Source organism: Peromyscus californicus, unplaced genomic scaffold, assembly GCF_007827085.1.
Source record: "Peromyscus californicus insignis strain IS unplaced genomic scaffold, ASM782708v3 Scaffold_3__1_contigs__length_106647218, whole genome shotgun sequence".
Classification (NCBI taxonomy): domain Eukaryota; kingdom Metazoa; phylum Chordata; class Mammalia; order Rodentia; family Cricetidae; genus Peromyscus; species Peromyscus californicus.
Window position 1 is genome coordinate 937,143 of NW_026294551.1, and position 26,479 is coordinate 963,621.

Genomic DNA, 26,479 nt, shown 5'->3' on the forward strand with positions numbered 1-26,479 from the left:
GGGCCAGTGAAATGGCTCAGTGGGGAAAGGCCCTTGTTGCCAAGACTGATGGCCTGAGGTCAATCCCATAGATCCATGTGATGGAAGGAGAGAATAATTCTACATGTTAAATGCCATTGGATTTTTCATATCAAATAATTTGTTGTGTGATGTCACCTCAACTTAATGTATGCTGTGGTGTGGCACACTCACGCCCATACCCCTATACACCCCCACAATAAATAAATGTACTCAATTTTTAAAAGCCTGGGGGCTGGAGAGATAGCTCAGCTTATTGTGCAATCATAAGGGCTGGAGTTTGGATCCAGCACCCATGCAACAAGCCAGGTGCCTACAGCATGGCGACAACGCCAGCTCTGAGGGAAGGAGGTGGGTACAGGAGGATACCTGGGACTTGCTAGCTTCCAGCCTAGTTGAGAAAAACACAAGATGCAGGTACTAGAGATCCTTCCTCAGGGATAGGCAGAGTGATATGGGACACCTGGTGCCTTCTTCTGGACTTGGTGTTAGTTTTTCGGCTGCGTTGTGTTCTTACCCTGCAAGGAAATGCCACGAAACACGACAGAATCCGCTAACAAGAGTTTTATTAAAGGGACAGAGAGTGAGCAGGCCTGTGGGAAACACGTGTGTGGAGAAGAAGGAAAAAGAAGAAGGAACCGGGAACATGGCGCCGGATTTTAAAGGCTGTGCGTGGACAGATCAGCATCACTACTACACGCAAGCGCGTACATCACATGGCCACGTTGCGCGCTTACGTGGCTAGTGGGACGTCATGGATCTTGGTCACGCGAGATGCCCTGACCCGGAAATGGCTATCTGGACCTGGACCTAGCTAGGCGGAAGTATCCGCCAGGCATAGGCAGACACGCCTGACCGTGGGGGCTTGTTGTAAACCTTTCACTTGGTGCACACACAGGCATAGACACAGATCAATCAGCAAATACATTTCTTTTTTTTTTTTTTTTTTTTTTTTTTTGGTTTTTCAAGACAGGGTTTCTCTGTGTAGCTTTGCGCCTTTCCTGGATCTCACTCTGTAGACCAGGCTGGCCTCGAACTCACAAAGATCCGCCTGGCTCTGCCTCCCGAGTGCTGGGATTAAAGGCGTGCGCCGCCGCCGCCGCCGCCGCCGCCGCCGCCGCCGCCGCCGCCGCCGCCGCCGCCGCCGCCGCCGCCGCCGCCGCCGCCACCACCACCCGGCTACATTTCTTTTTTATTTAAAGAAGGCCTGCACATAAAAAGGGTTTAAGGACCAATGAGATGGCTTGATAGGTAAAATCTCTTGCTGATGACCTGAGTGATCATTCCTGGAAGAAGATAATTGACTGTTACAGAATATTATTTCAAGGTGTGTTACTTTTGTTTATGCTCTGCAATGTTTGTTTAATGATGCAAAGATGTTATCTTAGAGTGGACATTTTTACCACACAGAGTAAAAAATTAAAGACATATGTGGAAAAGTTTTCTGAGTTGATTTTAAAAGAAAAATTAAGACTTTGTCAATTGACAGGAATGGAACCAGCAGAAATTGTAGTACCTTTTACTAATGCTGAAATTGCTTCACTATGGGCAGAAAATGAAAACCGGCAAAGAGCTTGCAGTAATTTTTTTTGGGAGAGATAAGTAACAAATATCCAAAAGTAAGAGATTTTAGTTTATAAAAAAGACTAATTAGCCGGGTGGTGGTGGTGGTGGTGGCGGCGGCGGCGGCGGCGGCGGCGGCGGCGGCGGCGGCGGCGGCGGCGGCGCACGCCTTTAATCCCAGCACTCGGGAGGCAGAGGCAGGAGGATCTCTGTGAGTTCGAGGCCAGCCTGGGCTACAAAGTGAGTTCCAGGAAAGGCGCAAAGCTACACAGAGAAACCCTGTCTTGAAAAACCTAAAAAAAAAAAAAGACTAATTAGATTTACCTCATATAATAAAAGGCACCCCACCCCAATTTCTGGAGCCCCTACATTTTATACTGGTGCAGACAGATCAGGAAAGGCAGGTTGTAAGTCAGGAAAAATAAGTAAAGTGGTTCAAAGCCCTTATGATTCAGCTCAGAAATCAGAGTTATATGCTATTCTCAAGGTATTAGATTTTTCAGAACCTCTTACTATAATTACTGATTCTCAATATGCAGAAAGAGTTGTCTTACATATTGAAACTGCTGAACTTATTCCTGATAAGTTAGAATTAACTTCATTATTTATACAACTACAGGAAATAATCAGGAATAGGAATCATCCCATATATATAACACATATCAGATCCCATATGGGTCTGCCAGACCCTCTAGCACAAGATAATGATGAAATTTATCAGTTATTAGTAGGAAATGTGCTGGAGGCCTCAGAATTTTATTAAAAAAACCCCACCATATCAATAGCAAGGGTTTAAAAAGAATTTTTTTTTTCCATCAGTTGGCAACAAGCCAAGGAAATTATAAGACAATGTCCTACTTGTTCCTTATATAACCAAATTCCACTACCTGCAGGATGTAACCCAAAGAGTACACAGAAAAATGAAATTTGGCAAATGGATATGTTTCATTTTGCAGAATTTGGAAAATTAAAATACATACACCATACCATAGATATATATCCATGATTTCAATGGGATACTGCTTTGAGTTCTGAAAAGGCTGATTCTGTAATTACACATCTATTAGAAGTCATGGCCATTATGGGAATACCTGTACAAATTAAGATTGACAATGCTCCAGCATATATGTCTATTAAAATGAAACAGTTTTTTGCATATTAGAACATAAAGCATATTATAGGTATACCACACAACCCTACAGGACAAAGAGTTACAGAAAGGTCAAATCTAACTTTAAAAAAATGATTAATAAACAGAAGGGAGAAACCAAGCTCCCCAGAGATAGATTGTATAATACTATATTAACTTTAAATTTTCTAAATGCTAATGAGAAAGGAATGACAGCTTCAGAGAGATATAGAAAAAAACTACAGAATTAAATCAGCCTGTGTAGTTTAAAGATGTATTGACCTCAGTACGGAAACCAGGATATGTGCTACATTGGGGAAGGAAGGGGTTTTGCTTTTGTTTCTACAGAAGAAAAGCTACGGATACCATCAAAATTAATAAAGATTCGATTTGAACAGGAGAGACCTCTTGGATCAGAAGAAGTGGTAGTTCATCCACCAAGGAGGCGATTTAATATGTCAAAAGGAAAAACTCAACAAATTAGGGTCGGGCAGGGTTTTGTTTTTGTCTTTACAGGAAAATAAAAATATCCATCTTGAAGACTTTAAGGACCATTGGACATCTAAAGAAGAACTGTCTGGAAAAAAATTACCAAGAAAAGAAATAATCTGGTATGATGGTATAATTACTTTCTATAGGATAAAAATCTCTTTAGCTCTTGAAATATTTGTTGTCCCGACTCAATTATAAACCAAAGGTGACTTTGGAGTTGGAACATGGCTCTCCACTTCGCTAAATCCAAGCATGTTGTTAAAAGAAAATTCAGAGTCTCTGTCTCATATCAGAAGAGCCATGGTATGGGACAGAAAAAAACCAAAATATAGGGACTACTATTGTCACAAATTTCTTTCTCCAAAAATTTATTTTGACTTTTTAAAGTTTTTCTTTAGGTGTATTACTATCTTAAAATTTAAACTTTCCATTTTGATAAAGTTTACGTTTTCCACAGTAAACAATAAATTTTCTTAACAGTGATCTTGGAAGTCTCCAAAAGTATGATGGAGCCCCACAACAATGCTTCTACCTGGTTCACAATATTTTCTCAGAAGTTGGTCAACATTTCAGTTTTTTCAGGGTATCATCATCTCCAGACAACAGGAAGAAAATTTGGGGATGATGCCCATATTCCTAAGAGGTGGGAAGAATGATATTTGATCATTTGGTGGGTTATGGATGCTTGTCATCATTTATTGGGGTTGTTTACTAATTTGTTACTGGTATTGGCAAGGGAGGAAATTATGCAAATGATATTACATTCAGGGATCTCTGAAAAAAAAGGGAGAGGGGATATAGGAATTATAGGATGGAAGGGTAGACTGTTGAATCTACTTTAAATAATAGATTGTTGAATCTACTATAAACTAAGGGAAAACTATTGATCTCAAGTATTTTGTATTTGTAAGAACTTTTGTATATTGATACAAATTCAACATTATATATATATATATATATCTATATATATATATATATATATACTTTTGGTTAAAGGGTTTTTGTATGTTGACATAAATTTAAGTCATTTTTATTACACTGTATATGTTTCTACTCTTGTCTAAAGGGTTTTTTTTATATTGATGCAAATTTAAAGTTTTTGTTACCACATATTGTATATGTGTTTCTACTCTTGGTTAAAATATTGTACCTATGCAGTTTATTTAAAAATGTAAAGTTCTAATTTTTGAAAGCTATTATTATAAACTATATAGGACAATCAAGAAACATAGGTCAGTAGTTAGTCATTCATAATCAAATTTGTAGGTATGTTAGGTATGTTTTCTAGGTTAAATAGATATATTTTAGTTAGATAGATGGTCTTCAAACCTTTCAAAGACCTATAGAACATGACATTAAAAATGTTTTGTTAACTTAAAAGTTTTTCACGACAATGAGACACATCTGCTCCTGGCAGCACCAAATTACCTCAGAGAAGATGATGGGCATCAAAGAAACTCCTTATGGAGTTTGCTTTCATTGTGGCAAGATTAGCCACTGAGCAAAGAAACTGTTCTTGCCTTTGACTGCTGACAATGTGCTGTGCAGACTGGACATGCAGGACACACAGGAAAAAGACTGTTGAACTTTGCCCAAACAAGACAGGACAGTCCTTCAAAATTCCTGCTTCAGGACACTGAGACAAGTGACTGATGAACTTTGCCAATACAAGGCAGGACAGTCCTTCAAATTTCCTGCTTATCTGATAATTCTGCAAAATACTATGGACCTGTAGGCTGAAGATAGATGCCCCAATGTTGCAGAAGGAACTTTGGGTGACTGTCCAGGTAGTCAGATGTCTGTCATTGCTAGAGTTTTGGAAGTTGTTCGCAATGCACCTTTTGTTTACTTTAAATAATATTATCCTTCTGGGGTTTTTGATGGAGTTGAAGACTAGGTAGTTATAGTTGCAGTTTTCCTTAGTTATGGTAGAGAGTAAATTAGGTATAAAACTTTAGATTCATTAAGATAGGATAGATAATGGAGTATTTTCTCTTAAGCTGCCAAACACAAATGAACTAGCATTCATTACATTGTGAATGCAATCTTTACTTGATAATTGTTCTTACTGTGTACAGTCTTATTATGTTAAAGTTAAAACCTTTCATTTTTTAAAATTTAGACAAAAAGGGGGAAATGTTGTAGAATATTATTTCAAGGTGTGTTACTTTTGTTTATGCTCTGGAACATTTAATGATGCAAAGATGTGTTTGATTAAACAAAATTCACCTGCGGTCAGGAGGTTGAGTCAGCAACTAGCTGACAGGAAGTGGTAAGGAGGAGCCAAGTGAGAAAGGGTTTATAAGGAGGGGCTAGGGAAAGCAAAAGGGCTTTTTAGAGGATGCGAGCAAGGAGAGGAAGTGAGCTACTTGCTGTTAAGCCTCTGAAGAGCAGTATTCCACCTTAACCTTTGCATCTTGAGTTCTTTAGAGGAAGAGAGGTTTAGTTAAGTTTCCTTCATAGCTTTGCGAGAGTCGGAGCCAGAGGGAACCGATTTCCCTCCCTTTGCGGCCTAGGCCTAACCGCCACTGGTAGCGGTGGAGTTGCAGTTGCTGATTCAGACAGCTGTAGCTTAAAAGGCAGCAACCGTTTAAATAAAGAACAACAGTTGACTCCTGAGAGTTGTCCTCTGACCTCCACATGTGTACCATGTCATATGTGCACCCAAACTCCTAAACATACACAATAATAAAAGGAAAATTAATAATGAAGACAAAACAACAACAAAGTGTTTGCTGTGATTGACTGCTTAACCAGGAGAGGGAGAGAGGAGGGAACACAGGGAGACAAACCCAGTTTGTTAGGGAGGAGAGTTAGGTACACACTGGACCACAGGCTCCAGGCCACTGGAGGCAGCAACACCTCCTTACTGTGTTCTTTATACAACAGTGTGGTGCCATCTCTCCAGGAATGAGCATCAGAACCCTGTGTGACAAGAATTAAGACACTTCTGGAAGACATGAAAGAAAAATGACACACAAAGTTAGGTAAAAAAGCAATGTTTGAGGCAGGGTTATGGCAAACACCTGTAATCCCCGTACTCAGGAGCCTGATGCAGGATCATGAGTTTGTAGCTGCCTGAACTACATAATAAGACCTTGTTTCAAAAAGAAAAAAAAAATGAAGAAAACCCATAATTGGATTCTCTCATGTGATTAACTGACCAGTAAGATGGCCCCAGGATTGGGACTCTTCTGTCTTTAATAACTGAACCACTTAAATCACCAGGTGATACCAGCCAGAGACACGCAGAGAACTGCAGAAATTTCTAGATGGGTCATTCACATGAAGAAGACAATGGTCACTCAGTGTCCCTTGATGAGGTACATGGGTGTCTTATCCTGTTTTGTTCCCTCTGTGCAGAGCATGCAGGTGCTGAGGTGTGACACTGTCTCACACTAGCAGATCAGACATATGGAATGGTACATGGATCCCTTTCAACTTCCAGGGCATTGTGTCAATCAGATAACATACAACTATTCAACACAGAGTTCTTATTTAAAACCCTGTGCACTTGCACAAGGGTTATAGAGACTGTGACCACGTGACTCAAAAAGAACAAAACACACTGTGCCCCATTCCCATTTTTGTGGGACTACAAGCCCCTGAAGCCAGAAGTGGGTGAGAAGGTTGTTCTATCAAGACCCACTGAGGAAGATTGCATAGGGCCTCCACTGAACACTGACAACTGGGGCTGGAGAGATGGCTTAAGCGGTAAGAGCGCTGGTTACTCTTCTAGAGGACCTGAGTTCAATTGCCAGCATCAACTCCAGCTTCAGGAGACCTGATGCTCTCTTCTGGCTGCTGCAAGCACTAGTATATGGAGGGAAAATCATACACATAAAATAATAAAAATTAAAACACCAACTTTATTCAACAGAAACATTCAAAAGGAACATGAATAAAAACAAAGAGCATAAACACTCTGTACAGTTAACCCTGAAACCAGGTCTCATGACCCCAAAGACAGGATCTAACTACATAACATGCCAGGGCAACCAGTGCCTCAGAGTCCATGCACGTACTAGGACAAAATCTGTGACCTGTCCCCCACAGCACCCAATATACAACACTCCACCTACACACACAGCTAGGCCTCACCTTCCAAACACTGGTCAGCTGAGGACAGCTAAACTCCTAATGTAAATATGCCAGACTTCCCTCTGAGGTCCCTAAGCCCCTATGCTGTTCTAGATGCTCCCCTCAAATCCTAGACCAACAGTTCCCCTGCTACTCAGAACAGGCAACCTCTGGCTCTTCATATTCCCTGGGGCCCTGGGGTAATGGGGGCTGCCTAAGCATCAATGCCTTGGTTAGATTCGAGATCAAGGGAGTCTGAGTCACTCAGGTTACAATCACATGGAACTTCTCTGACAGGGAGTCCCTCCCCTGGTTCCCTGCTCCAGACCTCTGGGGTGCTATTGTGCCAAGGCAGGTAGGAGTGCACCTTGAAGCCTCCCTTCCGCAGGCTGCAGTCAGCGGGCACCAGCTCCAGCTCCGGATCTGAGGACTCCAGGATGCTCAGCTTCCAGCGGTTCAGGTCCTGCTGTTCAGGTGCATTCTGTAGCTGTACCAACGTCAACTCACCAGGATCCAGCAACACCTGCCAGCGCTTGACCCGGGTCCTCACAGCCCAGCAGGGAGTCATTGACAGCAGGTACAAGATAGCATCGAAGCTATTCAACAGTAAGAAGAACTTCAGGTCTATCAACCAGGCTTCTGCTTCCCATGGATCCATGGGCCAGATGGGGCTCAACTCCAACAATACAGGTTGCCCAGGAAATGCGCCTACATTGAAAACATCCCACCAGGACAGAGGAGGGATGATGAGTTCGTGGTGGCAGTCATCAAAGATATATAACCTCCAGTGAAAGGCCTGGGTCCACTCAGTATCCTCGGGGTCCAGGTCCAGGGGTACAGCTTCCTGAGGCCCCAGCTCAGTGGGCATAGGCTGGGGTGCCATTGCTACAGGGCTTGGTATCAAGACCTTAGACTCTTCACATCCAGAGGCAGTTTGTGGACAATATTCATGGCTCTGTGGCAAGGCAGGTTCCAACTCCACGCACTCCTCCGGCTCAGGTCCTGCCTCCGAGAGTTCCATGGGCTCAGTACCCCACTCTTCCTCTTCCCACTCTCCCATCTCCACCATGTTTTTAACTAACAGAAAACCTGCCTTGAAGCAAGCAAAGCAAATCACCTCTTCTTCGTGGACAAGCTGGTAGAGCCAGGCCTCACAGAGCTGGGACATGCCCTTGTCTGCATGGTAAACGTTGACTGGGGGACACATGGCCCAGAAGCCTGCCTGTAGTTGATTGGACAGAGAGAGGAAGACTTGCTTGGCAATCTCAGCACAAGTAAAGCTGCTATGTTCAGTTGTGAGCTTGACAGTTACCTGGAACTCTTCACTGGCTCTGCGTAGTCTTCTCTCCTTATCCTCTCCTCTCCCCTATGAACCTTGTGTCTGTGGGCTCTTGAACTGCTCAGCTGTGTCCTCTTCAGCTCTAACTAGCCAGCTGTCTCTCCTTGCTCTCGCCTTTTGGCCTTACTGGTCAACAGTCAACACCTGTGGGGTTGAATGAGCTATGTCCCCCCATAGGATGGGGTATCTGAACACTTGATTCCCAGTTGGTGGGGCTGCTTTGGGGACTTTTAGGTAGCACAGTTTTACTGGAGGAAGTGTGTCACTGGCAGTGGCCTTTGAGAGTGTTGGGCCCCACAAGGCCCGGGCGTGAGGCCCAGTGTAACTTCCCGAGCCTAGCTCGAGTTTGGTGACCTGTCCTGGGACATGACTTCTGCGTACCTGACCTAGAATTGGCCTCTGCCTAGTAACTGCTGAGATAACATCATCTCATTGGCCCGCTATCCTCACCCTGTCCTCCCATCCCCCCAACCTATATTAGTTCACTCCTGATACAATAAAGCGAGTTCCTGCTTCGACAAGACCCCCGGCCCAGTGTGTTTCTCTCTGGTGGACAGGAGGGTGTGGGGGGCACTCAGCCTCAGGGAGAAACCGGCTGGACCTGTCGGTCAGACCGACAGAGTTCATAGCTCCACCTGCTTCCAGTTCGCTTTCTCGTCTTCATGGTTGTGGTTGGAGATGTGATCTCTCACCTACCTGTCCTGACCACTGTTGCCATGCCTCTTCTGTCATTATGGTCTATCCCTTGGGAACCATAAACCAAAATCATTGGTTTTTTCTTCGGCAGATGACTTTGGCTATGATACTTAATCACAGCAACCAAAAAGAAGTTAACATACCACTGCTGCCATTCCCCTGCCTCTGTGCTACCAACTCAGCCTGCACTACTAAAAGTAGAGAAGAAAGCCCCACTCACAAGGTGCTCTGAAAAGCTGGGAATTGGCTTAGTTGTTTAAACACTTGCTTTGCAAGCATCAGCCCCCAGAACCCATGCCAAAATCTGTGGTGGCAAGTGTTTTAATCCCAACACTGTGGGGTGCACAGCAAAGACAGGATCTCTGGGGTTCATGTCTGCCTCAATCAGCAATCTCCATGTTCAAATAGAGACCCTGTCTCAAAACAGAACTCAGAGAATGATGAAAACACCTGATGCTGGCTTCTGTCCTCCCTACTTAGATCATTCCAAATGACCAGAAGACACCTGATACACAATTGCAGAAAGCAGCTTTATTCTTGAGAAAAGACCAGTATGCTGGGGCCTGCCCAAAATGGTTTTGACCCTGGGGTCAGGGTAAAGCAGCCCCTTTTAAGCCTGCTTAGGGGAATTCCAGCTGTGATTAAGTGTACTTTGAAGTGATTGGGTATAGATCCTTACTGATACAGGAATCATTTTATGATTGGCTCATGACATCTGGTTAGCAACTGTGGTTGTGTGTGGGAGCCCGTTCTCGGGTTCCTCGTGGCTTTACCCAGCATGTCCGCATAGAGGATGATTAGGACCACGGGCCTGAGTGCAGGTGTCTGAGATGGTCTGCACTTGGCTGTGCTGGGGGAGGAGGTCTTTTGCTCCACCCCCTGGCGTCTCTATAAAAACCCTGGGGCAGAGACAGTCGGGCCCGTTGGAATAGGTTCCAGGCCCTCTCGAGGCTATCCTTTATTTTCTATCTGTTTATCTCTGCGATATTCTCCGCAATAAATTCTTCTATCTAATATTTCCTGCTGCTCGCACTCAAGAAAACTCTGGGGAACTGTGGGGGTGGTTGGGTAAACGCCCCACAGAATGGCGCCTGAACAGGGACTAAAGAAAAAGAAAAAAAGGGACTAAAAAAAGGGGGGACTAAAAAAAAGGGGGGACTAAAGACAAATGAACAGGGACTAAAGACAAAGTAATAGGGACTAAAGATAAAGGAAAATAATAGTTTTATTACAGAGTTTTTGGCGAAAGTGCTGAGTCAGCCCTGCCAGTGGAAAGGCATGCCGGTGTTATGGAAAATATATATATTTTTATATATATTATTGAGAGGCAGGGGTTTTATCCTCGAGAGAAAAGGAAAGCGGACTGGAAGGATGTCCGATGCTGCAGCGAAATGCTCTTCTGTCAAAATTTTCTATCTTCTATCCCTTTCTCAATTTCTATCTGTGAAAAATAAGTATAAGGCATAGGGTAGTAAAATAGTGTAGGAAAAAGTTAGAAGTGTAAGAATGTGTAGGAAAAAATAAGTAAGTCAACTAGACAGAAAAACTCTTCAATTTTCTAACTTTGGGGGCTCTGAATGCAAACTGGGAAAAAATCTTTCTTTGGGCTTTATGGGTAGTAAAAAAAGTTCTTCTTTGAGCTTATGGGGAAGAAAAAGTTTCCTATGGAAGCTTTTGACCTGGGGACATCTGAAATGCTAAGTCCAAGTGGTAGGAGAAAGTGATTTCTCCCTGAGGCAAAAATGGGGGTGTAAGAAGTCAATTTAAAGTGGGGAAGTTTTGGGAAAAGTTGGTCTTTCTCCTGGGGAAAAAAATCTTTCTCAAACTATAAAGCTTTTCTTGGAAAATTTGGGGGGAAAATCTCTCTAAAAAAGCCTTAATCTTTCTCAAACTAAAAGCTCTCAAACTTAAAAACTAAAGCCTTTAACTTTCTCTCTCAGAAGGACAAAAATTAGAATCACCTGAAGATATTAGTATGGGGACCACCTGTGATTAGCTCTAAGGGAAAACAACAAACCTCTTAAGACAGCAAAACCTAAGTTCTTTCAAGCTTTAAAAATCCTCCCTGCAATGCAGGAGGCAGGGACAAGTTCCTAAAAACCTTTTCTAAGCTCTGTCTCTTCAAGCCAGTAAAAGACAGTGGGTCAGAGTACCCTGAGGGAAATGCTTGGGAGAGTGTGGGTGAAAAGCTACAGAGAGCCCAAAAGGGAAGGAAACTACCTTGAGAAAAGCAAAAAAGCCAAGTTTTCAGTTACAGCTGAGCTGAGGCATCAAGGGTTTTGTTTCTGAGTGAGCGTTTCAGAATGAAAAGGTGCTCCTAATCATCCTAATGCAAAGATCCCCTGAAGCATTGTATCCTCGCTTCTGACCAAAAACCCAGAGGCGGCTGGCCAGCGTCTCTGAGTTGGGGTGCATTTTGGGGATAGTAGGGGTTCCTGCAGTTGTAAACTTCCTGGAGCACAGAGCTGAGGCAGGAAGGTGCAGGACCCAGGGGAAGATTGCTAATGAACAAACAAAGCTAAAGCCACTGGGAACGGCATAGTTGCCTGCTTTCCTGCAAGTCCCGGGTTGATAGGTCCACAGCTGAAAAAAAAGATCTGAGAAAAGCTTTCCTATCAGAGAAAGGACCTTTCTGGGAAAACAGTAAAGCTGAACTGTGTCTGAAGCATTTGTACTGCTGAGTCAGAACGCTGTCTGGGGAAAGAGCCCAGCCAGGGCAGAACAGAACTATCCAGGAGTAAAGCTTTCTTTTCTGTCAGAAAAAGCACCTCTTTGAGAAAAGCTTTGTTTCAACTGACTCCCTGAGATGAGGGAGTGTAGCCCTGAGGGGTGATTGCCTCTGGCATAAGCTCTGTCCTTGAGCACCCAGACAAGCAAACCCAACCCACTGGGGGACTGGGCCAGGTGAAGGCCTGATGAAGCAAAGCACCTGTCCTAATGGGAGTTTAGAAATGGCAAAAACCTCCCTTGTTAGATTTTCAATCTGTACACAAACCACACAGACCCTGAAAACAGAAACGGACAAAAAAACCCTACCTTCAGGAGCAGGGAGAGCCGCCACTGTAGTGTCGGAAACTGTTTCTGGGGTAGAGGGGATAAATTGAGACCAAACTGGGAACTGTCTGGGAAAAAAGACTCCAAAGAAACAGAAGGGTCATATTCCTCCCCAGAAAATATATGACCTGAAAAAGCTGCTAGAATTTGAGGCAGATTCGGAGGGAGAAAAAAAGCCCCTACTTCCAAAGGCAGCTAGCAGAGGTACAGAGCCACAAACAGATACCTGAAGCTCTACATCTGGGGAAGGAAGGAACAAGCAAAATGAGAATAAAATCAGTGGGAGAAAATCTCTCTGAAAGAGCTATGGAAAAGCTGTTGTATGTGATCTTGTTTTTCACTGACTGGCTAAAACAAACACAAGCCCCGAGGAAAGTTGCTATCAGAAATGCCCACCTCAATGCGCGCTAATGAGGCAGGTGCGGTTCTGATTTGGGGCCAGTGTCAAATGAAGGAGAGACACCTGTTGAAGCCAGCTGAGGAGAGAGTAGAAATCTCCCAATGTGCCATAGCTGAAAATGTAAAATGCTTGTTCAAATCTCCCGTTGCAAAAGCAAAAAACTTTGTTCAAACCTCCTGGGCAAGAATTTGTAAACAAGTCTGGTAAAAGAGAACCAGTTGACTCTCAGACCCAAAAAGAACTATGGGAAATGACTGATATAAGGGAAATGATATAAAGGACTGATTTAAGGGACTGATATTATGGACAGATATAAGGGAAATGCATTCTGGGAAAGGTAGTTTTTCCGCTAAAGATGGCGACATTGCCTTGAAACACTTTTGTCAGCTCGAAAATACGTTCATGGTAAACTTAAAATACAGCTTTTAAAAGAATAAGGAGGAAAATCATCTAAGAGTTTAAGTGTCAGTTCCAATAAAAAATTGAAAGGATACGGAACTAGGTGCTTCGCGGTTTGGGGCTCCGTTGGTAAAATGCCTTATTTACCCTAATAGCTGTGCAAAGCTTTTACAGTAGTTGGAAGACAAAAAGCTGCCTTTAAGAGCAAACAAGCCACTTTAAAATCCTTAAGAAAGCAAGAGAGAGCAGTTTATACACTGAACGTTGTCTAAGATATGAAGAAACTTATGTGAAATTAAAAATTCTTTACCTTTTGAACAAACTGCCTGCTATGAGTAATTCCTTTGCAAATCTAATAAGGAGACAAGGAAACAGGCATTCAAAAAAATGACTGCTTTATAGATGGGAAACAAATTTCAGAAAATCTAGCTGTCTTACAAAAGAGTTGCTTCACCTGAAAGTTCCTTATAAAAAAATCAATGCTAAGTATTACAGCTGCTAATAATATCAGGAGTTAAAGCTAATGAAGTGAAAATACTAAATACAGTTTAGAGCTGTGCCACTTTTAGCTTTACTAGCTCCTTTAGAAAAATACTTTATATCACCTAATAGCTGTGCAGTGTTTGGCGAAGAGCTTTACAACAGCTAAATACAGTAATTTCACCCTCAGTGTGAAGTGAAGTTTTTCGGTAGAACAAACCAAAAGTACTGCTGTAATAGAAACGTTTGTCTGAATTGAAGTACTTAGGGGAACTATTATGAATTTGGGTGAAGGGACAGCCTCTAGTTAAACACCGTCTACTGCTGACAGTGCATCTCTGCCGGGGAACGGCTGAGAGAACTGGCAACTTTGGAGTGTGGCGTCATCCTGGGAAGGTTACAGTCCCCTAGCAACAACTATCACAATTCTATAACAACACTCACTAAATCCCAGTGCTTTATAACAAAGCTGATTATAAACTCTAAACTTTAGAAATGGTGTACGTACTTCCTGTCTAGTTAAGAGAATCTTTCTAATAGAGATAATAATAATTAAGAGTAAGTAGAACAAGATGAAAATAAGATATGTGAGTTTGTAAAAATTCTGTCTTGTTAAATCTGTGTTAAGAAATCTTTAGGTGTTTGCTAAATTAGATATATGCTAATGGTAGCCCTATATAAGTTTGTAAAATAGATCTATAGAGTTCCTTTAAGAATATAAGCTTGCAAGAAGTATTTAAGGTAGTCTTAAGACATGTAGTAATAAGCTTGTAAGAAGTAAAGATGCTAGTTGTAAATGTAAGTTTAAATAAGAAATAAGATGGAATGAATATAAGTATATAAGTAATAAGAAATATATTTGCTAAAGTAGTTCTAGAGTTTCCTTAAGGAGTATAAATAAGTAGATGTTATGTGAGTTTGTAAAAAAGTGTAAATGTTGAATGTGAGTCTAAATGCTTTGCAAGGCAAAAAATGTTATATGTGAGTTTAAAAAGTGTAAATGTTAAGTATGAGTCTATTCTTAATGTATATGGTGAAAGAACCTGAGATACAGAAGTTAGTGTCCTAGCAGACTGCAAAGCAGGCAGTCTGAGCGGTTTTCAAAAGCTCCAAAAGCCGCTAAGAAGCTAAGAATAGTGGATGCCAGAACCAGCACAACAAGGCATCCGCAGCTGAGATCCGTGGAAAACTGACGCAACACAGAAAAACCTGAGCTAACATCAAAAACGGTGCGGTTTAGAATACTACTGTACCTAAAAAGGTCTGTCTGTGAAAACAAAAGTTGCAGAGACGCTTGTTTGAACAAAAATTGTTAACTGCAAAAAGTTTTGGTTGAAAAACGTCTCTTCATATTTTGAAGTGAAAGCCTGATACCAGAATTTATTTCTTGTTTGAACTTTTTGAACTTAAAATGAGATAAAATTACAAAAAGAATTTGGTTATGGATTTCTTCATATTTGGAAGGCTCGTACCAGAATTTATCATTTGAATTTTGGGACTTAAGAAATGAAATGAACAGTAGAGATTTCATTGCAATGGGACAATTTTGAGTTTATTCATAGTAATGACCTAGGAACTGTTTTCTGGAAATGGGTTAAAAATGGAACTGTTTAAATGAAGAAATTTGTTTCTACCTAGAATCAAGATGCAGTTTTGTGTATGCATATATGCTTTATTAATTGGTGATTCATGAATTGTTTTGTGGAATTGTTTATGTAAAAATGAAATTACTTACAGAACTGGTTTTGTGTTATAAATGGAACTGTTTAAATGGAAAAGTTTGGGTTTTCTAACTAGGCTTGAGATTTTGCTTAAATTATAAAGAAAAGGGGGAGAGTTAATATTCCTTAGTCTAATTTCAAAAGTTGTTTGAGTGGATTAATGTCATGTTTTTGTTAGTAAGAAATGCAAATGGGGTATATTAAGAGACTACTTTTAAAGTGTAAAGAGTTATTAAGAAACTGCTTTTGGATGTTTTGCTAAGTTTTCAAAGTGTTAATGGTTAGATTGAGAAGATTGCTTTTCAATATGGGTTTGTAGGAATTGTATGAGTTTGGGTTCTTCTAACTAGGTTTGAGATTTTGCTTAAAAAATTATAAAGAAAAGGAGGCGTTATGAAGTTGAATTATGTTTGCAGAAATTATATTTACCCCATTGATATTAATGCACCCTGATTTTGTGGAGTTAAGAAATATTTAAGTTTGATGTGAATACATTGAAGTTTTTCCTATGTTCTGTTAGCAAGAAAATTCAAATGATTGAGTTAAAGTAAGACGGAGAAAATTGTTAACTATATATAGCACCGTATATGCTAATTCAAATGGTTCTGTTAAGAGTTTGCTTTGTGGTGTAAGATTGAGAGAATTGTGACTATGTATAGCAATATTTGCTAACCTGTTAATGGTAATGATGAAGCTAAGGGATTCTTTAAGTTTGTTGTCGCCTTAAGAGTTTTTGGCTTAGAAAGGGCTTGAGGCAGCTAAAACTGCTGTAGTCACCTTGGACCTAATTCAAAAGAGAAATGCCATCTTTATCATCCTCTACTCCCATACTGGGAGATGTAACAGCTATGAAGATTGCTCTAAGCCATTAATAGTTATTTTTTTTTATATATTAAGAAAGGGGGACCTGTGGGAGCCCGTTCTCGGGTTCCTCGTGGCTTTACCCAGCATGTCCGCATAGAGGATGATTAGGACCACGGGCCTGAGTGCAGGTGTCTGAGATGGTCTGCACTTGGCTGTGCTGGGGGAGGAGGTCTTTTGCTCCACCCCCTGGCGTCTCTATAAAAACCCTGGGGCAGAGACAGTCAGGCCCGTTGGAATAGGTTCCAGGCCCTCTCGAGGCTATCCTTTATTTTCTATCTGTTTATCTCTGCGATATTCTCCGCAATAAATTCTATCTAATATTTCCTGCTGCTCGCACTCAAGAAAACTCTGGGGAACTGTGGGGGTGGTTGGGTAAACGCCCCACAGTTGTGGTGTCAGGGATCTGTCTGACTGAAAATAGCAATAACGGTTCCTGCTTGTGGCCAGTTAGGACTCTGATTGGCTACCAGATTGGACGTATTTCCTGAGTGCCTGGTTGAAGCTACACATGAGTCAACATAGGATGGTGGGGTAATATGGGGCAGAGGTCTTAGCTAACTGGCCCCTAGGGAAAAAAAAAAACAACTGGCCCTGGTCCCTTCACCTACATATATGTGAACACACATACATGGACATGCAAACATACATACACAAATCAATAAAAAATTTTTAAAGCTGAATGTAGCAATATATGCCTTTAGTTCCAGCATTTGGTAGTCATGTCTGGGTCTCTGTTACTTTGAGACAAGTCTGGTCTACATTGCAAGTTCCAGGTTAACCAGGGCTAGATAGTGAGACTCTATCTCAGAGAGAGAGAGAGAGAGAGAGAGGCCTTTTATTCACCCCAGTACTGTAATATCAAAAGAGGCACATAGCAGGGTATCACCCCAGCTAGCTCTTTAACTAAGCCTAAACAGCCTGTTTATATAGCCAGAGAAGAGGTGTTTGGACTAATCCCAGCTCATCTCATATGCTAATGAAAGTTTGTTTCAACCAATCACAGTACACCTCACATACAAATAAGGGTTTGTGTTTTCACCAATCATATGCTTGTCTTTGGGCACCAATCCCAGCAGCCCCTCTGCTAGACCATCCGAGGAAGTGCTTCTCCCCTGGCTTGAGCAGAATGGTTACAGTCATATGTAGAGTTCACCAAGGCTTGTGAGAGCAAAAAGTCCTTTACAAATGATTGGAAATAGTCCATGCTAAAGCTGCACGTTGAGGAGCCAGGCTACCAGCTTTGATTCATCGCAGTTTTTTCAAGGCCTTTATACTGTCGTAAGTGTAGTTTGGCTGGCTATTTGATTGACAGTCCTTCTGCTTAAAGCAGCCAGAATCCAATAGCTGCAAATTAGGTAGTGAAATTGCCTACCCCACCACCGAACATCTTCATTTATTTAGAGGAAAATGAACATCACAGGCAGAGCTTACAGTAAAGAACTTGATGATCCTATCATCAACACTAACTTTCATCTACTTATTTATTTGTTTGTTTGTTTTTCAAGACAGGGTTTCTCTGTGTAGCTTTGGAGCCTGTCCTGGAACTCGCTCTGTAGACCAGGCTGGCCTCGAACTCAGAAATCTGCCTGCCTCTGCCCCTCGAGTGCTGGGATTAAAGGCGTGCGCCATCACCGCCCGGCAACGCCACCACTTCCCGGCTAACACTAACTTTTAAAGGGTTTTTAACAATGTTTAACACCTTCCAAGTTCTTCAGGGAGAGATGGCTCCCCCTGTCTTGGAACCCTAAGTTCACAGTATTAATTTCCTTTATACTCTATTAATTCTTAGATCTCTCTCTCTCTCTCTCTCTCTCTCTCTCTCTCTCTCTCTCTCTCTCTCTCTCTCTCTCTCTCAATGAACTCCATGTGTCCTAGGCTGGCTTCCAATACATTGTGTAGACCTTGAATTCCTGATCCTCTTGTGTCTTGAGCCCCTGGTATGATACACACAGACCACCATGTTCGTTTATTTAGTGCTGGGGATGAACCCGGAGCCTTGTGCACACTAGACAAACGTTCTACCAACTAAGCTACATCCCAACCCCTCATACTTAGATGTTTTTGTTGGCTTGCTTCTTGTCTTAGTCTGCCTGGCTGTAAGAACAAAATATCAAGGCTGGGCAGCTTAAAGGACAGATGCGTTTTGTTACTGCTCTGCAGATGGGGGGCCAAGGTCAGGGTGCTATGAGACAGACCAGAGGGACCTGCCTCCCCTGGGCACTGAAGAAGATTAAACACTAGCAAACATAGGTCAATACAACTAAGTATTGTTAACCACTATTAAAATTGTTAGTTATGTGCAGAGCTTTCTCTGTGTTTGTTATGGTTTTGGATATTAAGTGCTTTCTACAAGCAGTTTAAATTGCCAAGAGCAGCAGACATTTGTTAGAGCCCTCCCTTGGGCATGGCAGGCTTGATTGGGCCCTTTACTAGAAACCTGACTGGACTACCTTCCTGTCAGCCTGGCTGTTTTAGACATAGTCACTCTGAGGACAGACCAGCTGCTGCAGAGGACCACCACAATACCAGCTGAAGACATGCTCTGGTCACAATATCTCCAGACAGCCTGCACTAGTCTGGGAAAGCAACACCTCAGCTAGACAAGCTTGTGTCCAATCCATGCTCCTGAAGCTGTTTTCACTCTGGAGAGTGAGAGAAACACCACAACTTCATTTGATGACCCCAGAGAAGGCATGGAGCTGATAAAGACCAGCGTCCTTTATTTAATGCCTTTGACATATCCCTCCTTCCCATATAACCAGGCTGCATTGCTTACTTTTAAAGTCAGGTAGGAGACACTTCCTGTGCTTTCCCTGATGGTTCAACACAAATGTAAGTGTACAGCTCTGAAGAGAAAGATTTCACCAATTGAAGTGTTGCAGCTCTGAGGGGAAAGTATGTGGAGACCCACAGAGGTTTCCTAGTGAGAACTTACTCAGGGTCCAAGGATCTGAGCCTGCTTTACCCAGCAGTGCTGCATGAGGGGATGATTTGACCACTGGTGTGGTTACCAGGTGTTTGGAAAAGTCTACAGTTGACTGTGTGGTGTGCTTTGCTAGCAAGGGGGAGGTCTTTTGCCCCGCCCATTGGCATTGTTATAAAAAGCCCTTTTGAATAATCGGAAAAGGCCGTTGTGTATTGACCCAGGTTCTCCCGAAGCTATCCTGTGTTTCTTTCTCCTCTTCACTATCTTTCTATCTATCTATTTTATCTATCTATCTATCTATTTATTTATTTATATTTTGGTTTTTGGTTTTTCGAGACAGGGTTTCTCTGTCTTTGCGCCTTTCCTGGAACTCACTTGGTAGCCCAGGCTGGCCTCGAACTCACAGAGATCCGCCTGCCTCTGCCTCCCAAGTGCTGGGATTAAAGGCGTGTACCACCACCATTCGGCCTAATATTTTCTTATCCCTCTCTCTTCCTCATAAGAACCCTTGAAACATCAGGTAGTGGTGGCGCACGCCTTTAATCCCAGCACTTGGGAGGCAGAGACAGGTGGATCTCTGTGAGTTTGAGGCCAGCTTGGTCTGCAGAGCGAGTTCCAGGACAGACACCAAAACTACACAGAGAAACCCTGTCTCAAAAAACCAAAAAACAAAACAAACAAACAAAAACCCTTGAAAAGGTGGGAGCTGGCCTCCCACAAAAGTATCCTGGCAGTCAGGAGCCAAGTAATACTACAAAGTCACACTGAACAACAAAACCTCACACAAGAGATTTATTGGGAGAAACACAAAAGAGCAAGAAGCATCAGGAAACTGAGCAGTCAGCAAATTTTATATAGGGTTTCTTGGGGGCGGAGATTTCCAAGGTGGGGGTTGGTGGGAGTTGGTAGTTTTTCAAACCTGGAAATGGGTTGGACCTTTCATCCCATTACAGGGTCCAACAAAATGCCTCTCTTCAGTGATATTTCTGAGTGTTCATGTGTCACTTGGTCTTTTCTTGCTCTTTTGAACTTTGTCAAGTCAAGCTTTCATGAGGGAACTCCTCTGGCGTGCTGATTAGCTCCTCTGCTCACGCGGTTAGACAGAGAGGACATTCGATCTTCATTTCTGTTGCTGTGATAAAATATCCTGACAGAAGGCAATTTTTGGGAAAAGGGATTTATTTGGTTCACAATTCCAGGTCACAGTCCATAGTATTTTTTAGAAATAAAGGCAGGAACTCAATCAGCGTGTCACATTACATCCCTAGTCGAAAGCAAAGAGAATAAATGTGGAGTTCCTTGCATGTAGCTAGTTTTCTCCACTCTTATACAGTTTGAGGCTCCCTGCCTAGGAGGCAATACTGTTATGGGTTTGGGGTCGTTCAGAGATTCACCAGTCTGATTATTAATGCATTTTAAATAAGAAGAGGATTTTCTTCATATACTGACTCCAGGTCTATACCCAAATGTAGCACTAGCCCCATTATTATAAAGGCAAAGAACATAGTTACCTTGTGTTTACAGGCAAGCAGAAGGTCATCTTGAGCAAAGCAGAAGCTTTTGTTTCCAGAAGCAAAAACAGCAGTTAACCCGATGACCTATAGTACCTTGCATAAGCAACAGTTTTGTTAAAATTGTGCAAGACCAGGCAATTATGAAAACAATACTTAACAGCCCTTAACATTTGAAAGTCCAATTTTGCTTTATAGTTCTCTTAAGCACAGTAATTTTTAAACTTTTTGAAGGGATTCTGGCCACCTCCAGCGTGGCGAGCATGGCTCTGGCAGGCCTTGCCCTTCTCCCCTTTCCCTCTGCTTTGCTAAAAAAAAAAAAAAAAACCTGTTAGATTACATCTCTAAAGCTAGTCACCAAGGTCTGTTCCAGTATTTGAACATTTTCCTATGCCACTGTCCTTCCTTAGGCTGACTGCCAAAGTCCAGCAATCAAAAGCCCCCTTTGGTTCACCTAATTAACATGCCCACGTCCTAGCCCATTCTAACACAGACCTCCCCTTCTTATCCTCTTAAAAATGGCACCTGCAAGGCCATTTGCTGCTGTTTTCTGCCTGAGTCAGAAAGCAGACACTTAGACTTTCCTCTCCCACTTAATGGAGGATCTCTCTGTGAAAACAGGTATTTGGATGTGGTTTGTGCCTAATCCACGGGTGGGAGGAAGCCTCTGCTGTGTACACACACGTGGGGTGGGGGTGGGGGGGTGGAGTGTCTCTTCCATTTATAACCCTGCAAGTAGATTTCTTCCCCACTTCCTCATTGGTTGAGTGGTCAGGACGCTACAGTCTTAAACATCGTCTGCAATTTACATTTAAATTTTTTTCCAATGAAAACCATACGTAGGTTTATCTCTATATTTTATGTCCTGTTGATTTGAAGTGTTTTGTGGTGCATGACCTTCTTACATCAGCAGGTTGTTAGACAAGTGTGGCTATTGAAGTTTCTTTCTTTCTTTCTTTCTTTCTTTCTTCTTTTTTGATTTGTAGAGCTGGAGAGATGGCTCAGCGATTAAGAGTGTTGACTGTTCTGCTAGAGGACCCTGGTTCAATTCCTAGCACCTCCCAAAAATTACTTGTTTACTTTTATTTTGTTTTTTTTAAAGGAATATTAGAATTCTTTTTTTTAAAAAAGATTTATTTATTATGTATACAGTGTTCTGCTTGACTTCAGGCCAGAAGAGGGCACCAGATCTCATCACAGGTGGTTGTGAGCCACCATTTTATTTGTATGGGTGTCTACATATACATCTGTGCATTGCATGTACTCAGTGCCTGTGGTGGCCAGCAGAGGGCACTGGATCCCTGGAACTAGAGTTACAGAGAGCTGTAAGCCACCATGGGGATGCTAGGGACTGAGCCCTAGCCTCTGAAAGAGCAACTAGTGCTCTTAAGTACTGAACCATCTCTCCAGCCTAGTCATCTTATGTTCTAATTTCTAATTTGATGGAGGCTAGTCTAGCAGGTGTTAGCAGAGCTCCATGTTTTCAACTCATCTGGGGCTGGATCTAAACTGACTTAACATGTATTGAAAAGAAACTTTTTTTTAAAGGTTTATTGCTATTATTTTTAATTGTGTGTGTTGGGGGGAGTATGTACACATGAATATCATGTCCTGGGAGGCCAAGAGGCCTAGGATCCCTGGGCCTGGAATTACAGGCAGTTCTGAGCTGGCATGTGGGTACTGGGACTTGAACTTGGGTCCTTTGGAAGAGGAGCAAGTGTTTTTAGCCACTGAGACATCCCCAGCCTGAAAATGGACCATTTTTTAAAATTTCAATTTTATTTATTTATTTATTTATTTATTTATTGTTTTGTCTTTTTTTATTGTTGTTGTTTTTGAGACAGGGTTTCTCTGTGTATCCCTGGCTGTCCTGGAATTTGCTCTGTAGACCAAGGCCTCTGAGCTGGCTTGGTTGGTCTCTGCTTGGAAGAGCCTCTGCCAAGACTCCACAGGGAGCAGCCTATGGGCATGGCACAGGCTTTCTGGAGGAGCCCAGGTCTCATGCTCCTCTTACTCAGGATCTCTGAAAGAGCAGCCAGTGCTCTTAACTGCTGAACCATTTCTCCATGCCCCATGCTCCTCTGAAGAAGCTATTGGGCTCTGTACCAATTCCCTGAGCTAGAAGTTGGAGGAGAGGGCATTCCCTATATCTTGGAAGGACATAATAGCTGTAGCAACTTGTGAAGACAGGGAAATTTCTAGTGTTCCACCAGGTCACAGCTATCCCCAACATGTAGGACATACCCCAGTTGGTGATGGCAAAGTTACTTTCATAGAACAGCAAAGCTCCATGGGTGACCCTGTCAGTGACCTGGTGTCCTCCCAGCTTTTAGAGTTGCAGTTGTGAGAAGAATTTAATGTGATGCCCACTAAGATTAGAGCAGGGCCTGGAAAGTCAACAAGGAAGGGTGTTTAGTGAACTCGGAGGCCCACCCAGAAGCCTCTGACTAACTGAGGCTGGCTAGTTGGGGGTCTTGGCAGGGACCTGCCTCTTGAGGTTTGGCCTCCTGCTGGTCTGGGAAGATGAGGAGGTTCCTCTCTAAGACTTCAACCCTTTGCTTCTGTGTGTGCCTTAGCTCACAGCCAGACTCAGGCATACTGCAGTTATGTCCATCAACTCAGGCCAACGTCCAGGCTTTCTGAGCTAGCTGGAATTTTTTTTTCTGAGGTAGCAGAGATTTGCCTGCAACAGGCTGGGAAATGTAGGTGTCTGTGGCTCTTCTGTCTCTCACCTGGAGGACTCCACACAAGTCACTCTCCTATTAGGAATTCCAAATGACAGTTCACTGGTGTTTGCACAGTCAGTGTGATGCTTGCAATTGACAACCCTTGAGCCACATACAGAAACCCACACATATATCTAGTTCTGGTGCAGAAAACCCAGCAAGGTTTCCTGGTCGGGCAGTGTCTGTTGTAACAAGACTGCATTTCTCTTCATTAGTTCCTGGGTATCTCATCTTATAATTTTTTAGTTTACTGGGATGTTTTACATGAGAGATATTTTCTGTATCCTCAGCTGGGCTTTGTATCATCTCTATGTTTCTTCTTCCATTTTAAGTGATTTAAGTTTCCACAGTGGCAGGATGTAAGCTGTCCCCTCCCCCTGTTAGAAAAGAAATTTTAACAAGACTGCTTTTTAAAACCAAAGTCAACACTTGGGAAGTAGAGACAGGAGGATCAAAATTTCAGGGCTCTGTAAGCACATATATACATAAAAATAATAAGATAAACCTTTGAAAAAAGTTTACAGCTAGCCTCAGCTGCTTAGCAAGTTTGAAACCAGTTTGGACTATATGAGACCCTGTCTCAAAAGACATAGACAAGCAAATAACAAACAGAATAGAGCATTTGGAATTATTTGTTATTACTGGATAGTAAAGTGTAGCATAAAAAATATTACAACAGTACTAACAAGGGTGAGGGCTGATAGGCCAGGGCAGTAGATGTCTGGCTTCCCACATCAACCATGATCCACAAGGCAGTACATAGCAGTAAGGTCAATGCTCAGCCATACCAGGAGGATGGTCTGATTAGCTACCTCTGATTCTGGCTGCCATCATCTCCCAGTCCAAGAGGAGCCTGTGTGGAAAGGTGGATTGTTCAATAAAGGGCATTCTGATGAATTTAGAAGAAAAAATCGAGTTGGACTCTGCCCCACCAGAAAAAAACTCATTAAGTCCAAGTGGATCAAACACATAAATAAGCAAAATGCAGCTGATGAAATGCTACAGACAATAGGAACCAGAACCATTTCACTCAAGGTGGGGAAGAAGAGCTCCTGTAAAGCTTCAAGCCACATCAGTAAACAAGAAGGTTCCGATGGGCATGACCACGCAGAATGTTAACTTCTGCATGAAAAGCCCCACTGCCTGCTTTGCCGGCTCTGAAAAGTTGTATCAAGGACATTTCATGGCAGGGGTGTACAAAGACAGCAAGGACAAGGCTGAGACTCCAGAGCCAGAGGCAGGCAACAGAAGCTGGTGGCTAAGACACTCATTCTTTGCATCCTAGGGCCAAAGAACCCCTCCCTGTCATCAGCTTACTTGCCCTTTGTTCTCACTCTCTCACTCTCTTGATTTCTCCAAATCAAGCCACATTCCCCTGCACTCTTTCTCTAGACAGAGTTGAGAAGCAAAATGTGCTGTGGCCTTGTAGCCCTGCTCCAGCAATGAGAAAACCCAGATCCCTCTGATGTGCATACACAAAGGCAACTTTAGATTATAATTCTACTCTTAATGTTACCAGTGAGTCCAGTTGTCTCTCTTTGGTTCCTAGTCTCATTGATAAAAAGGACTCAGACTCAGACTTGTGACTATTTTATTAGAGTTTGAGAGAAAATCAACAGGGCAGGCAAGCTGTAAATCTTCGCAGTTGCCAGGAAGAGCGATATGGAGAAGAGAGAGAGGAATGCCATTTTGAGTTAGGGTCCAAGGAAGCAGGCATGCTGGGCAATGAAGGTTGGCAAGCAGCTGTGTGGAAGAAAGGAAGGTATGCTTCAGTAAAAAGGTAAGAAAGCCCAGAGTGACAGTCAAAGCATGATTAGGCTTTTGGCCAGCATCTGAGAAAGAAAGAAAGAAAGGAGAAGGAAGAACATGCTTGTTGCTTGACCAAGGGTCTGAGTTCAGAGGGCATGCCATTCCAGTCTCCTATGTCCCAGAAAAAGAATTTTATCAGGACACCCAACTAGAAACTGTTACAGCCAGGGCTACACAGAGAAACCCTTGCCTTAAGAAAAGGAAAAAAAGAAAAGAAAGGAAGGAAGGAAGGAAACGTCGCAAAGAGGATAAGACATTATCTAAAGCACAGTATGAGTGACCATGGCTCAGGAACACAGACTCAGGTCACCCAAATCCCATGTTTTGATGTGGTAACTGCTCAACGAAATTTTCATAGTAACAGAACAAAGACAATCACAAATCAAGGTGCTTTTCAAGTACATTGGTGGGTTAGTAAGTAGGTGGGTTAGTAAGTAGGTGGGTTACAACAACCTGGAGAAATCTCAGCCTAGGCCTCAGATGGGGTCTGACACAGCACCCTTTGCCTTTTGGATGACAGAAACTAGCAGTCTGTATATTCCAAATGATATATCTAATGGTCACACACCAAGGAGCGCAATGGTAGCTGCTAAGGAAGCTAAAGAAGGCCCCAGATAATTTGGCTCTGAACTTGGAATGTTCCAACCACTCTATGGCATTGACGTTCTTACCAGTCAAGCAGCCGTTGTAACCACAGCTTCTTTCCAGGAATTCTCACTCTTGTTAAGAAAGAAAAAGCAAAATCACTGTGGAGAGTTAATGTGGGCTAGTGAACTGAGGAAAAAGCCCAAGAAGCTCTGAGCCATGACATACATAGCCCTTTATCAAACATTTACGTATTACCGACCTCTCCCAAGTTTCTGTATCCTGGACTTTACTTGGGCATACTCTGTTCATTATATGAAGCCCGGGTGGGGAATGGTTTCTAGTTTATCTCTGCAAACTTGTTTCTTTTATATATTGTTTTATGTTATTAAAAATATTTATTTTGTTGTGCATGTATGTATGCCTGAGTATATATGTATGTGCACCATACACATTCAGGAGCCAGCAGATGTCAGAAGAGGCATTGGATCCCTTGGAACTGGACTTAATGACAGTTGTTAGCTGCTACATGGGTGCTGGGAACTAAACCCAGGTCTTCTTCAAGAACTAGTGTTCTTAATGTTTTTAGATTTATTATTTTGTATATTATAATATGTAACATATTGTGTATGAATGTTTTGTCTGCATGAATGTATGAGCAATATGTGCGTGCCTGGTGCCCATGGA

At 42.4% G+C, this 26,479-nt stretch overlaps 1 protein-coding gene across 1 annotated transcript; it reads right to left on the minus strand.

Annotated features, from left to right (window-relative positions):
- Positions 1-1,927: 1,927 nt before the first annotated feature.
- LOC128123250 (testis-expressed protein 19.2-like) lies at positions 1,928-9,123 on the minus strand. Its single transcript, XM_052759447.1, has one exon. It carries the CDS (start codon positions 8,487-8,489, stop codon positions 7,497-7,499), a length of 993 nt encoding a protein of 330 aa, XP_052615407.1. The 5' UTR covers positions 8,490-9,123; the 3' UTR covers positions 1,928-7,496.
- Between the last annotated feature and the right edge of the window lie 17,356 nt (positions 9,124-26,479).

Excerpts from the sequence above, each read along its gene's own strand:
- LOC128123250 (XM_052759447.1), bottom strand. The coding sequence starts at position 8,489 with ATGTGTCCCCCAGTCAACGTTTACCATGCAGACAAGGGCATGTCCCAG.